At 39.6% G+C, this 15017-nt stretch overlaps 1 protein-coding gene across 1 annotated transcript in view; it reads right to left on the reverse strand.

Moving 5' to 3' along the window:
• LOC149285283 (nck-associated protein 1-like) overlaps nt 1-15017 on the reverse strand; it is an 84791-nt gene that overhangs the window by 9302 nt on the left and 60472 nt on the right. Inside the window, exon 30 of the mRNA XM_089495551.1 lies at nt 2023-2112. Within this exon, the coding sequence (XP_089351677.1) occupies nt 2023-2112 (90 nt within the window). The remainder of the gene's footprint in view (nt 1-2022; nt 2113-15017) is intronic.

Here is a 15017-nt window from a genome sequence, read left to right on the forward strand (position 1 = left end):
AATTATTTACATAATCAGCATTAGAAGTGAGTTAAGAAACCGTCTTTAGTCTTGGTCCACGGGGGTGGACTATATGGTATGTGCTGGTTGAGTCCACTTCATCCTATCCACACACATTTAAAGAAAAGAGAGGGGAACACTAGAAAATTGAAATGTACTTCAAGACGTCTGTGCACATCTCTGTCCAGTGTATGCAATGAATTGTGACATTTTCACTATCCAGGTGCCTCAGGAGGCAGCGTTTAGCTGAACAGAGTAAAGAGTTCTGTATCTAGGACATTCCCTCCATTCTTACACTTCATCCTTTCCCAATCTAAATATTTCTGATAGTCCTGTATAAAATTATTTAGTTATGGGGGTAAAGGAACGGTAGAGTTGAGATGGTCCTCTTGGTCATTAAAATTCCAATAGGTTTTCTTCATTTAGCTATGGATAAGTTAAGGTACGTAAGCTTTATGAATGTCTTGTCCCAGGGAAGATGTTATTTCAGAAGCAGCCAACACGTTGCCTTGATGTGTATTGGGGAGAGGACATTACTGGTTCCATTTTTGCATAAGTTTCCGCTGGGTTACGAACATGCGGACAAAGAAAAAAGATTGAGGATGGTGTAGATGCGGAAGAGAAAATGGAAGGCGGAAATGATCGGCAGAGAAGGTAGGGAAACATTTAGAGAGCGTGAAAGTGAGCGTGAATGAGAGCGTGAGAAAGTGTGAGTGAATTTGAGCCCACATATTCCCGATGAAAATTCTTAGCTTTTTGCTTTGTTTTTGTGAATTGCCGAATTTACCAAAATTCTGTAAATTTGCAATTCGTATAAATCCGAATGCACGTGTCTACTATGTAGTGTGATTTCTTTTTTTATAACTGGTAGGAAAATGAGGGACCACAAAGTCTTTGTGTGTGCTGCATTCCACAAATCCAGCAAGAATGATGAGTTCCGTAGAGGGTAAGTTGAAACATAATATTACAAATATGTCAAACAGCTAAAAAAATTACACAACCTACTTGTGACAGTGTTCATGCTCTATTGATTATTTGTTTCCCTTTTTTTTACTTGACAGATTCATTTTAAATCAAAATAATTTTTAAAGGCTTTGAAGATGTCAGACACTATTTTTGAGTTAACTATAAGCACTATGTATATCTGCAGCCACTAAAAGAGCAATTCTGTAATCAGCAAACACATTTGTAATAATAAAATCTACTGAATTTAAAATAAAAACCCTGATTTACTGTCTGATTGCAGAAATATTGCTCGTTTTACTTTTTCAGAATCCTCTGAATCCAGGGTATTATTCCAAGATTAAATATTATGCAATAGGAACTTATTTATAGTATTAACATTTACCTGTCCATGAAAAAGCTTTAACTGCAACTTTAGAACATTAAAACCATATTTTCTGTTAAAAACTCTTTTAAATTGTTCAGCAGTTTTTAATATGCAATAATGGTTCAGCAAATGAATGGTTCTTATCTGGTAATACTTCCATTTTATGTAGTTGTTCCAATCTTGTTTCATTCATCAGGATTGGAACGTCTCTAACCCAAGTAGGTAAATCAGAGAAGATCACTAAGCTATAATACATTTACAGAAAAGTCAGTTATTTTAAAAGTTTACTAGCTCTTTCATCCATAGGTGTTTCGGTAGTCAAGAATATGGTGAATTTTAAAACAATACATCACTGTAGTTAGTATTCCAAACCACATATTACATTTTGTTTTGCGTAATTTCCTTGTAACTTGCAAGATAATTCTACTGGTGCTCTGAAACCTCTGATTCTCGGCAAATCTGCTTAATTTAGTTGTATTGCCCTAAAGATACAGTGTTCTCTTTTGGGAATGTTATCTTGTGAATGTGTATCACATAGTGTAATCTCTTCTTCAGTGGCTAAAAGATGGTAAACAAGCTCCCGTAGTGTCTTACTGCAGAGGCAGTTGCTTGGAGAGCCTTTGAGCAGGATGACAGCGCAGACTAAAAACACTTTCTATCATCAAGGTTAGGGTGAACCCTACGCTACTTACGAGCTGCAGCAGAAGCAAGACAGACTCTCTGTTCCTGGCTTTTAGTTTTTCTGACTCTTCCCCAAGATGCAGAAGACTCCCCGATGAGATCTGTGAAAACAACAACATTCAGGGAAATCTAGACATATACTCCAATAACCTAGTGTTCCTCTACACGTACCTAACTTTTTGGTGTTTTTTTTTAATATCTTCATTGTAGTATATAATGAAACAAATGTAAATGTGTGCCTTTCCTTCACATTTAATTTATTCCGTCTATTTTGTTACAATGAATCTTAATAAATCTCTAAGCTTAGATCATGAGTATCAAGCCGGATTATATGTGCATTTATACATTCACAAACGGATAGACAGATAAAGAGATAGATGTTATATGAACTAAAAGGCAGAATACATAAATAGTCCACCAAGAACAAAATATACATTATACAAAATCTTCTATTCAAATCTATTTATTCCATCAATAAGGGGAGCATACTGTTAATAATGAAACAGGACAAAAAATGTATCTGAGCTGCAATGTATTATCTGCAAATTTAATATAACTATTATGGTTCTGCCATTGTAATCATCATTTCTAGCAGGAGATTAGAAAAAGATAAAATTGAATCTTAGCTGAGAGTATATTATCTTCATCCTGAATTACTGTGACAACACTTTTTTATAAACGGTGTATTTGGCTTGATATATTAACTGGGATTTATGGTGCATCACCCTTCTTCCTGTGATTCAGAGAATCAGCTACAGACAAACTTCAGTGTCAAATGCTGAACTTTAAAGAGATAGTTTACTGCCCCTGACAGCCTTTCTAAAAGAAGAACGCATATTAATGTATTCTGTAAGTACTTTAATAAGCATCCTTCAACGACAAAAAAAAACCCCACAAAAAACCCTACTTACCTCATGTAGCAACTGCAGCCCTACAGCTGCAGTCACCGTCCTCCTTCATGGTCTGATGCAGTGGCAGAAAAGCCCTCCCTTTGAAATCAATGGGAGCACTTTCCATGCATGCGCACAGTGGTCTGGAGTTAATTATAATCACGTGCACTAAGATTTGTCTTAGAAAATAGCTGGGGGGGGGGCAAACGCATATGGGGTTTTATGAAGTATCCCCTGATGCTTTTCCAAGGGGAACTCCACGAAAATTGAAAGGAACCTTGCAGCTATTATGTGCATTAAAGTGCATATGGTGGCAGGAGTGTCAATTTAAAGGGCTAGCAGCCCAAAATAGCACTTCGGTTTTGTAATGGGTCCTTATTTATATTTTTCTTGCAAATTCTTGTGTATTGCATAAGGGTGTTATATGTGTCTGTTAAAGGTACAGTCTCATGTCCCATATATCCAAACTAATGAGGATTGCATATGAAGGTACTTACCTCTCAGTCGTACCATTTTCATGCCAATTTTGGCTTAAAATCAATGAGAGCACTTTCTGCCCACGCACGTGGGCCCGCTAGGCATTTAAGAGGGCTGGAAGAGAGTATAGTGCACATGGCACACCTAGGAGCTGGAGGAATGGAGGCTCCGAACCTTCATAGCTAAAACTCAGTAAATTGGGACTTACATTGCTCACAAGTTTAAATAAATAGTCATCATTAACTTTAATGGGTACTCAACTATAAATGTAGGCAAAGAGCTCGTATTCAGACACCGATATCTATATTAATAATCATGGAGATTTTTAATGTCTATGAAGTGGTTACCATATTTCTGTCTACCCTGAAACCATTTCTCACTGGTCCACGCAGATCAACTTCTAATTAAGGCATTAATTAAAAGTTTGAATAGTTTGAATGATGTAGCACTGAAAGCCCAGGGAGACCTGATCAACACTGTGTTTTAGTCAAATATATGTCATTATTAGTCTGTTGATAGAGTTTGACCTTGGCTGTGAATGCTTTGTACAGGGGCGGGCTGGGCCGGGGGGCCGGCAGACGAACATTCATGGCAGACGCAAAGTTAAAAACTAAGCGGCTGCCACCGGGACTGGCCACCGTGCCGGTAGCGTACCTGGTGGGGGGCAGTCCGCCTGGAGTGCAGCTCACTGAGGGGTGCCGGCACGCCTCCAAAAATGATGCGAGCGGCAACTGTGGCTGTGCGTTGGGACTTGATGTCAAATCCCAGTGCACAACACTGAAGCAACGCCCACCGTCTTCCGCGCTCTCTGCGCCGGAAGGACGGGACACAGAAGAGGAAGAATGAAGAGGAGGAGGAAAAGTGACAGTGCCACAGGAAAGGTAGGAAAATATTAGTAAGTGTGTGAGAGTGATGGGTGTTATGCTGTAGTTTATGATGAATGTTTGTGAATGAGGGTTTCAGATTGCATGGAAATGTGGGGGGATAGCATGGCATAGGGAGGCTGTCTAGGCAGTGTGATTGCTGTTATCAAATTTTTTTTTTTCCGTCCCAATAATTCAATAACAGTATTAATAGATATATATGGTTGCAAACAGCAATCACACGCCTATCATGCTAAGTCAGCCAGTACATGCTAGAACCTGGGCATGATAGGATTGTGATTGCTGTTAATTATATGTATATATATATGTATATATATATATATATTAATATTGTTGATTTTTTTTTTGTCTAATTTTGGTGTGTTACTTTTAACAAAAGTTTAAAGTATTTTAAACGGTTTTTTTTGGTTTTGGCCAAATGAATGCTGAATTTTCAGTTTCGGTCCAGAATTTTCATTTCGGTGCATCCCTACTATATACTAAGCCAGTCACTGAAGTGTTAGGCCTACACCACATCAATGTTTGGCTTAGTGTATAGTGATAGGGGTTATACTGCAGTATTGTCAGTGTCTGGCTCAATGTATAGGCACACATTGACGGTGGTACAGCGTAATCCCTAAGTATATAATGATAACAGTTATGCTGTACCACCGTCAATGTGTGCCTCAGTATATAATAATAACAATTTTGCTGTACCCCTGTCAATGTTTGCCTAACCATAGAAAATAGGCAGTTTTAAAGTGTGTGTGTGGGGGGGGGGTGCCACATACAGGATCTGCCACAGGTGCCAAATACTCTAGGTACGCCCCTGCAACGTGCGGCAGTCAGGCCCAATGGCCATTCCTCAGCTCTTCGTCCCACGTCTTAAAAGGGGTGGGATAAAGAGCTGAGGCACGGCTATTGGGCGGCGCGGTGCGTGCACGCCGGCGCCAGTTGAGTGACTGCTATCAATGTCGCTCGCAGCCGCTTTGGTGGCGCAATGGGCCACTTGACTAGACTTGCCCCCCAGGCCTTAGGCTGCCAGCCCTCCCCTGGCTTTGTATATACCGCAAAATGCATGCAAGTGAAATTTTAAATGATACTGGTAGGGTACCTTTAATGCTTTGTTGCCTAGCTCAATTCAATCTGCCTTCAACACATTTGTTTAGTTAAAATTACATAAATCAGTATTTTTGCTTATGACAAATTCCCTGTAGCATAGGACACATGATCACAGCTAGAATGACACTAGCGCATCCTAGTGGTGGAAAGAGATTACTGAAAAAGGACAAGGTTAGGTCAGATAACATCTGTATCCCAGACAGGGCTGTAAAACACATTAGCACACATCCCCATGACGAGTAGTACATTTTATGAGTCCCTACTAAAACTCTGCTAGAATTATTTGCAACTCGTCTTCGGCAAACGTTATATGAGTTTTGTCTTCTGCATTGCTACGCAAACTGCAAGCCTAATTAACACTACCAGTGCGGTTTGACTAAAATGAGTCTACAGCTGTATTCAGAAACCTTGTGGCCGTAATGTTAAATACAGATGTATTTAAATATATTGAAAGGTTGTTTTTTTCTTTATGTAATATAAAGAAAAAAACAACCTTTCAATATATTTAAATACATCTGTTAAATACATCTGTTTCATTAGCTTAACAATTAGACTCTCAGGTCCCTTCATCAGGCATGTTATACGATAATGTGAAAAACCTCTCTTTAAGTATCAGTCAAATAACATGGTTAAGAATGGGAAGCAGATAACAGCAAAACGTCTAAGGCAAGGTTCTTTGATCAGTCAATAGTGTTAAAATCAGAGGTGGATTGGAGTCATAAAACGAGGTGTCAGGAGGTATTCACAACTCTAATGGGGTCAGGTTGTGTGCATGTCTGGTTTGTTAATCTACAAAGTGATAATGAGATACAAATTCCTTATCCCGGTTGAGGCCAGCATGTGAAGAGTTAAATTTAAGTATTAATTTAACCTCCCATATTTTTCTCTCCCTCTTTTTTAACAGTCCCATTAATACAGCCACAGTCTGATGTCTCTGATACTGTGTCCATTTTGGCAAAAATGTTCTCCCACTGGTGTCTCTGCTTTCTTGTTGTTGATGTTGAATCTGTGTGAATGAAACCTTTTATGCAATGGCTGCCCTGTTTCACCCACATAGAGGGCTGTTGGACACTTTGCACACATAATAAGGTAAACCACATTAGAAGATTTGCAGGAGAAGGCACCATTGATGGTGTGTATTTGAATTTGGTATAGGCACCATGTCCACAGTGTGGATGTGTGCGCATGTTTTACACCTTCCTTGTAGGCAGGGGAAAGTGCCATTTTTTGTGGACTTGTTCAGGGCACTCCTGGTTATCAGTTGTTTAGGATTGGGGGGCTGCCTGAAGGAAAGTAGGGGAGGCTGTGGAAACATTTCCCTGAGTCTGTCATCGGTGTGTAGTGTTGCTTGAAGTTCTCTAGCTATTTTGCATAGAGCTTCTACTTGGGGGTGGTAAGTGACAACCAGATACACACGGGTTCCAGTACGATGTTCTTTGTACTTTAGTAATTTTTTTCTGGGAATGTTGGTGGCTTTCTGTATCTGGTTGTCAATTATCCTGGCATTGTAGCCCTGGTTCATAAAGTCTCCCCTTAGTTTCTGGAGCTGTTTGTCACGATCTGCTGTATCAGAACAGATGCGGTTGTATCTTATGGCCTGGCTGTATATGATAGATTTTTTTGTATGTTTAATTCTGTAAGTCTTAATTGTTATGTGTGTTTGTCATGTCATGTGTACCCATTGCGGAATATGATGGAGCTATATAAATCAATAAATAATAACAAAAGTTGGGTAGGGATTGCGGAGGCAAGGAAGAAAAAAACATGGGACTACTTCTCAAACAAGCTAACAATCGATGAAGAGAATGGGAGCATGTCCACTCCCCACTAACTTCTCCTCTTACTATAGTCTGCAGATAAATAAGCAGGGCCCCCCTCACCTGTTGTCTCTTAGTTAATTTCTTATGTTACATGCTACTTGTTATGTCCTGTCTACCCATTGTACAGCGCTACGGAATTTGATGGCGCTATTTAAAACAATATATAATAATAATAATAATTCTGCCCCACAGAGGGCTAGCCACACAAACACTCCAATCCCTAGAAGGAGGGCTCCTGGTAGCCTGCCCTGGGATATTTCCAGGTATGCAGATTTAACCCCTTGATGACAATTGCACGTCACGGAAAAACATGTCGTTAACGACAAATGACGTGCCAGGACCGTCATTTGTTAAAACGGGTAAAAAAAATCGATCCGTGATCGATTTTTTTTACCCAAATGGCGTTGCTGTAATGCCTTGACCTCGAGGCATTCAGCAACGCCATGATCGGAATCAGGGGCCATGCCCCGGGGCGTCAACATCCGCCATACAATGTATGGCGGCGGACGCCCGTTTTAAAAGCGTTAAAACAGCCGCAGCTGCCGGTGATCTTCGCCATCAGCAAGATGGCGGCGACCCGGGAAAAAAAATAATAAAGACGAAAAAGTTCGCTAGACGGTCTCCTGACCCTCTAGAGAACTCTGGCTCCACTTGCAGGTTGAATACAGGTACTGCATTCAACCATGCAAGTCAATGGAGCTCAGCTTTCTAATCACAGTGTGATTAGAAAAAAATAAATTAAAAATAAAATAAAATTAATAATCATTAGAAAAAAAATAGTAAAAAAACAGTAAAATGTAAAAATAATTTCCCTCTGATGTCATCAGGGGAACCTTCAAGTTGAAAAAAAATCTTAAAAATGTTTTAAAAAAGGCAAAAAACAATTAAATTATATATATAAAAAATATATTTTTGTGAGCAAGTCCTAAAATTAGCACATTAGCTTAAAACAATTCTCGCATGGAAAGAGTTAAAATACTGGCATATTAAATGCCCATGGGGTGTCTACTTTTAAAAAATGTATGATTTGATGGGGTAAATTGAATTGGCCGGATTCAACAATGTCCCAAATAACACGGGGGGAAGGATGGCCACACATCTAATTTCCAATTAGAAAAATGCACACGTACCAAATGTGGCCTTTTAGTTCCCCCCAAAAATGACAAACCCATGCATGTGGGGTATCACTGTACTCAGGAGATGTTGCTGAACACATATTGGGGTGTCGTGTGACAGCGGCATATACCAGGAGCTGTAAATTCATACATAAAGTAGGTGTGTGTGGGAAAAATACACACACAAAAATACTACTGCAAACTTTGAAAAAATGCTGGTGGTAAAATGTGTGCATGCAAAGAGTTAAAATACCAGCATTTAAAATACCCTGTGGTGTCTAGTTTTCAAAAATATATGGCTTTATTGGGCACACTGAAATGGCCCGGCTCAAAGATGTACCAAATAGGGCATGGGCAGTGGATCCCCAAATGCCAAAGTTCCACATTGAAAAATGTGCATGCCCCAAATGTGGCCCTTTTGCCCCCAAACACCCAGGCAAAATCATTGATGTGGGGTATCACTGCGCTCAGGAGATGTTGCTGAACACATATTGGGGTGTTTTGTGATAGTGACATATACGAGAACTTTTTAATTCATACCTGAAGTAAAATGTGTGTGACAAAACAAATGCAAAAAAATGACTACCACAAAGTTTGACAAAGACTGGTGGTAGATATGGTGCATGGAAAGAGTTAAAATACAGCATTTGAAATACCCTGGGGTGTCTAGTTTTCAAAAATATATGGCTTTATTGAGCATACTGAAATGGCCCGGCTCAAAGATGTGCCAAATAGGGCATGGGCAGTGGATCCCCAAATGCCAAAGTTCAACATTGAAAATGCGCATGCCCCAAATGTGGCCCTTTTGCCCCCAAACACCCAGGCAAAATCATTCATGTGAGGTATCGCTGTACTCAGGAGATGTTGCTAAACACATATTGGGGTGTTTTATGATAGTGACATATACCAGAACCTGTTTATTCATACCTAAAGTAAAGTGTGTGAAAAAACAAATGCAAAAAAAATGACTACCATAAAGTTTGACAAAGGCTGATGGTAGAATTAGTGCTTGGAAAGGGTTAAAATACTAGCACTTGGAATACCCTGGGCTGTCTAGTTTTCAAAAATATATGACTTGATGGGGTAAATTGCATTGGCCGGCTTCAAAGATACCCGAAATGGCACATGGGGGCAAGAATTACCAGATTTGGAAAAAATGGCTTTGAAATAGCAAAACGCTACCTGTACTTTTTGCCCCATAATGTGTAGAAAAAAGCAAAAAAACATAAAAACATTGGGTATTTCTAAACTCAGGACAAATAGTAGAATCTATTTAGCAGGTTTTTTCATTACCTTTTATAGATGAGTAAAAGATTTTTCAACTAAAAGTTAGAAACAGTCATTTTTTTCTAAATTTTTCACCATATTTTATACTTTTTTTAATAGTAAATAATATGATGTTGGGGTAAATACAAAGTATGTATATCTGTAATTAATATGTGCTTGATTAAGTTTATGTGTATATATGTATGTATGATAGCTGCAAGCCACTTAGGGGGGAGGTAACAGGAGGGACAGCTGTAAGAAGATATCACACCTGCATACTATGTAGAGAGGGAAGGAAATGCATCACCTGGAGATAGGCATGGGAAACATAGCAAGTCAATAACATCACACGGTGGGGTCTTGGGAACAGAGGACAGGGACCTCATTTACACATCAATAGAGAAATCCCTTGAAAAGACATTGTAGAAACACATAGAAGGAGACTGGATTGGTGAGTCTCACCTTTGGCACATCACCCACACAGCATACACACTTAGCAGCAGATATTAGATAGATGGGATGTTTGTGAGTGGTATGAATGATTGTCATCTGTATATCACTGTAACTCTGGTTTTGTCTTTGCTGTAACATTAATCTGGGTAGATTCTAATTAAAGCTCTCTCTCTGGTAAGAATCTTGGGTTGGCTGTTTTATTGTAATATCAGGTAGAAAACCTTAGTAGAACTAGACATATATATTATCTGGAAAAGGGGATACGGTTATATGTAGTTCTTGGAGGAGGTAACAAGGGTATTACATTTATCATTAATACACAACGCAGAACGGATTATTCTCCACGCATATCAATTGGTGGTATTGGTTTGAGAGAGGAGAAGTATATACAACATATTGGTGCCGTGACTCTTGGCCAGAAGAACTTTACAGAGTCTGCCTGGAGTGTGGTGAGTATAACTGTTATTATATTATATTGCTGTGATTTGTTCGTTTGATATGACATGCAACATGGAGGATGCAAAAGATACTTATTCTGAAAATGTTAAGAAATGGCTTCTGAATTATATTAAGAGACATGGTGGTCCTTATGAAATCCCACAGGACTGTAAACAGTCATGGGAGATGTTGCAGAAGTTTTTGGGAGAGACATTATTTGAAAAAAAGGTGTCAGAGAGTAAAAGAAAAGGTTGCATTGTGCAAGGACTACTCTCTTGTTGTTTAAGATTGGAAGAAATTGTGAAAGCAAATGAGGATAAATTGGCAGAGCTGAATGTTTCAATTAAAGTAAAATCTGAAAAGCATGATGAGATGTATAATGAATTAAATAATAAGATTGTTGATCTTAGAGTGTATGCAGTAGCAACTGGAGAAGCTTTAATTGAAAAGGCCAAAGTGTGTGAGGAGCTTAAAGAGGAGAATGAAAGGGTGAATGAGAAAATGTTGGATTTGCAGAGAGAATTGGATGAATGCAGACATGCTACCAATATGGCTTTTAATAAAATGGCAGAAAGTATGGCACCTTCTAGTATGTCTCCTGCACCTGAAATTCCTGGGTCCGTTAACTCAGGGATTAGAGATATAGGATATAAATCTATTTACCCATGGGATGATCTGAAACAAAAGCCAGTGAGTATCCCTGCTGCCCCAACTACAGCAACTACAGTGTTAAATCCTGATAATACTGGTGGGATACAGCTTGTTACTAAACATTTAAAGCCACAAGAAATGGATGCCATTGTTAAAGAAATAGGCCTGGTCCCCCAGCATGACATTAACCGTTTTTTGCAATGGTTTTGTGGGTTTCAAAGAGTAAAAGAGATGTATAGCTTGACAAGAGAGGATATTGAAAGAGTGCTGCAGAGAGTTGCTGGAAATGGATTGTGGGTTAGGATTGTACAGACATGTGGTCAGCAGTGTAGAACTAGGGATATGTTGAAAGAGATTTTAAGAGCATTGTATGGAATTACATCTGGTATGTCGTTGTCTGGCAAAATTAAACAACTGAAACAAGAATCTCCTTATGAATTGTCGGCTAGAATATCTACAGTTATGGAACAATTGGTTGTCAGTAATCCTGGTTTTGAACAGGGAGGGCTGATGCATAGATCAATGTTTTTAGATGCATTAGAGCAAGAGGTTAGAGAGGAGATTTTATCAGTAACCCCAGATCCATCAGAAATGTGTGACATATTATTAAGAGCTGATAATTTGTGGAGAAGAAAGATTAAAAATGAGAGTTTTGCTGTTGATGCTGCAAGAATTTTTAGGGTAGAGGGGCAAGAGAGAAGAGACAGGTCTGGCATGTATTCTCAGAGGGGGAATAGATTTCAGAATATGGGAGGTTATAGAACTGATAACGACTCAGATAGAGGAAGGAGGGTAAAGGGTGATAAACCGTTAAAACCATGGGTACCTTTTCATGAAATTAAAAATGAAAGAGATCGCTTACAGGAAGAACTAGACAATGTGAAATATGAATTGGATAAGATCAAGAATGCAAAAACAAGGGTAGCTACTGTGGAAGACAACAAGGTAGTTCACCCCAAAGAAAAAGGTGATTGTTAGGAATTCCGAGCCCCCCGAGCCCCTTCTTGTCATTTTCTCACGAATTTGATCTTAGATCCCTGGGGGCGGCCCACTGTTGATGTTTCATTAGGGGGAACTCGAGTACAAGCGCTGCTAGATAGTGGGGCAGCTGTAAGTTTTAGCAAGCATGTTAATCCAGGAAATGAGAAAATTAGAATTACAGGTATTACGGGGCATTCCATTGAAGCTCCTTTTGTACGTGATGTGGAGATGCAAATTGGACAGGAAAGATGGGTGTGTGATGTTGTATGTGAAAATCAAGATATTATTGGAGCAGATGTTTGTTTGGAACAAGGACTGGTTGTTGATTTGGCTAATTTAAAATTGTGGAAAATGGAAGGAAAAGGAAATACAGGCCATGTATGGCACCCTCCGATGGAACTAGCAACAGCGACAGTGAAACCAGTGGGGGAAGCAAGGGGGTATTGGGACCCCAAATGGAATGATATTATGAATGAGTATCAGGATGTCATTGCAGAACATAAACAGGACTGTGGTAAAATGCAAACAATGGTGTTGCTGGAAGGCAGTGATCCACCAGCCCAAAAACAATATCCAATACCCAGAGAAGCTTTCCAGTCCATTACAGGAGTAATTAGGCAATTAGAAGCCCAGGGCACATTGGTAAGAGGTGCGTCTATATGTAACAGCCCGGCATGGCCAGTGTCTAAGCCCGATGGAACGTATAGATTAACGATTGATTACCGAGTTTTGAATAGACATTCAAAAAGCATGGCCCCTATTGTTGCTGCTTATCCAGAAATTATTGGTAAGATAACTCCAGACATGAAAGTGTTTTCTGTGGTTGATATTAGTAATGGTTTTTGGAGTTTAAGTCTTGATCCCAGGTGCCAATACAGGACTGCTTTTACTTGGGAAGGAATCCAGTATATGTGGACAGTTCTACCGCAGGGTTACAAAGATAGCCCAGCCATTTTTCATGCTCACATGAAAGAAGTGGTAGATACATTTTCAAAGTCAGAAAGGATTGTTCAGTATGTGGATGATATTCTTATTGGGTCTCCCTCAATGGAGGAACATAAAAATGATATCCAGGAATTGTTACAGCTTTTGAGAGAGGCAGGCTTAAAACTGAATCCAAAAAAAATACAGCTTGGAAGAGAGCAGGTTCAGTTTCTTGGTGTGACCATAGGGAAGTCTGGGCGCAGTATTAATGAACAGAGAGTGGAGCTGATTGGAAAAATTCCCTTACCTACAGATGAAAGGTGCCTACGACAGTTTCTGGGAATGACTGGATTTTGCAGAGATTTTGTTCCACAATATGCCGAGTTAACAGAGCCACTGTATGATTTATTAAAGCAGGATCAGTGGAAATGGCAGCTTGAACATACACGAGCAGTGGAAGATCTTAAAAAGGCCCTTGGTAATGCTCCAACCCTAGCTGTCCCTAATCCTAACCTAGAATTTCGGATGTATCCCTATGTGGGCCCCAATTCTCTAGCAGTTGTACTTACCCAGGAGTGTCTTGGCAAACAAAGACCTATAGCATATGCATCCAGGTTGCTTACTGCAGTGGAACAAAAATATCCTCTGTGTACACGTATGGTTTTGTGTTGTTACTGGGCAATAAATAAATTCCGATACTTGACGGGAACACAAACTGTTGTTATAGCAAGCCACCATACCCCTATTGTGTTGTTGGCAAATGGCAAATGGAAAGAAAGTGATGTAAACAGTAAAAGGTTAGCTAGATGGACTACTGCTTTGTTGTCAGAGAACATAAAAGGGATGCTACTGAAAGAACCTAGTGTTCTTGCAGGTGGATTGGTTATAGAAGGTGAACCTCATGAATGCCAGATATTAGGAACAAATTTGCAGCATTCAGTTTTTAGAACGATGCAACAACCTTTTGACTGCAGTCATGAATGTTGGTATATTGATGGTTCCTCATTTTATCAAGATGGACATAGGATAGCAGGCTTTGCTGGTATTTTGGTAAAAGATGAGCAAATTGAAAAACAGTTTATGTATTCCTGTAAATCGGTTTCTGCACAGTATGTTGAGATAGCTGCACTTCTCCAGGTACTCAATGAAATGAAAAATTTCAGCAATGAGGTCAATGTTGTTTCTGATTCAGACCAGGTGTGTAAAGGAGCTGTTGTGTACCTTCCATGGTGGAATGTGATGAGGTTTAAAGGAACAGATGGAGGCAGAGTAAAATATGATTCCTTGTGGCAAGCTATTGAAGAGGAATCACATAATTTCCATAGAATTAATATCAGAAAGGTACAGGCTCATAGGAAGGTAACACGAGAACACCAGTGGAATAACAAAGTAGACAAATTGGCAAAGGAGGCAGCTAGTGTGGCACATGAGTGGCCATTGTTAACAGCTGTTATGTCAATGCCTGTAGCTGTCTTGACACGAGCAAAGGCGAAATATCTTTATGAACGAGCAAGTGAATTAGCTAAACTACAAGAAAAAGATGAGGAGCTAGGCCCATTAAAACTAGCTTGTGAAACAGGTCCTATCCAGTATGAGGGCCAGAACCTATATTTGAGGGAAGGGTTACTTGTAACCACTAAGGATGAGGTACCAATATGGGTGGCCCCAAAAGGAGTGAGAAAAGATATTCTCACTTGGATACATGGCTCTCCGGTAGGAGGACACCCGAAGCTCCCATTAGCAATGGAAAGATTAGACCAGGTAGCTTGGTGGCCCCAAAATTCTTTACATATGGAGGATCACATATTATCATGCCTGGAATGTGCTAGACATGATCCTACTAACAGAAGACGGAGGGGAGCTTTGATGAGACAGGCACCCATGGGACCATGGGAACGTATCCAAATCGATTACACTGGTGAATTACCAAATACTGCCCACCGAAATAAATATATTCTTGTGGAAGTAGATTCATTTAGTCACTGGGTAGAGGCGTTTTCAACAAA

Source organism: Sceloporus occidentalis, unplaced genomic scaffold (assembly GCF_023333645.1).
Source record: "Sceloporus occidentalis isolate IW3139 unplaced genomic scaffold, rSceOcc1.0.p SCAF_82, whole genome shotgun sequence".
Taxonomy (NCBI): domain Eukaryota; kingdom Metazoa; phylum Chordata; class Lepidosauria; order Squamata; family Phrynosomatidae; genus Sceloporus; species Sceloporus occidentalis.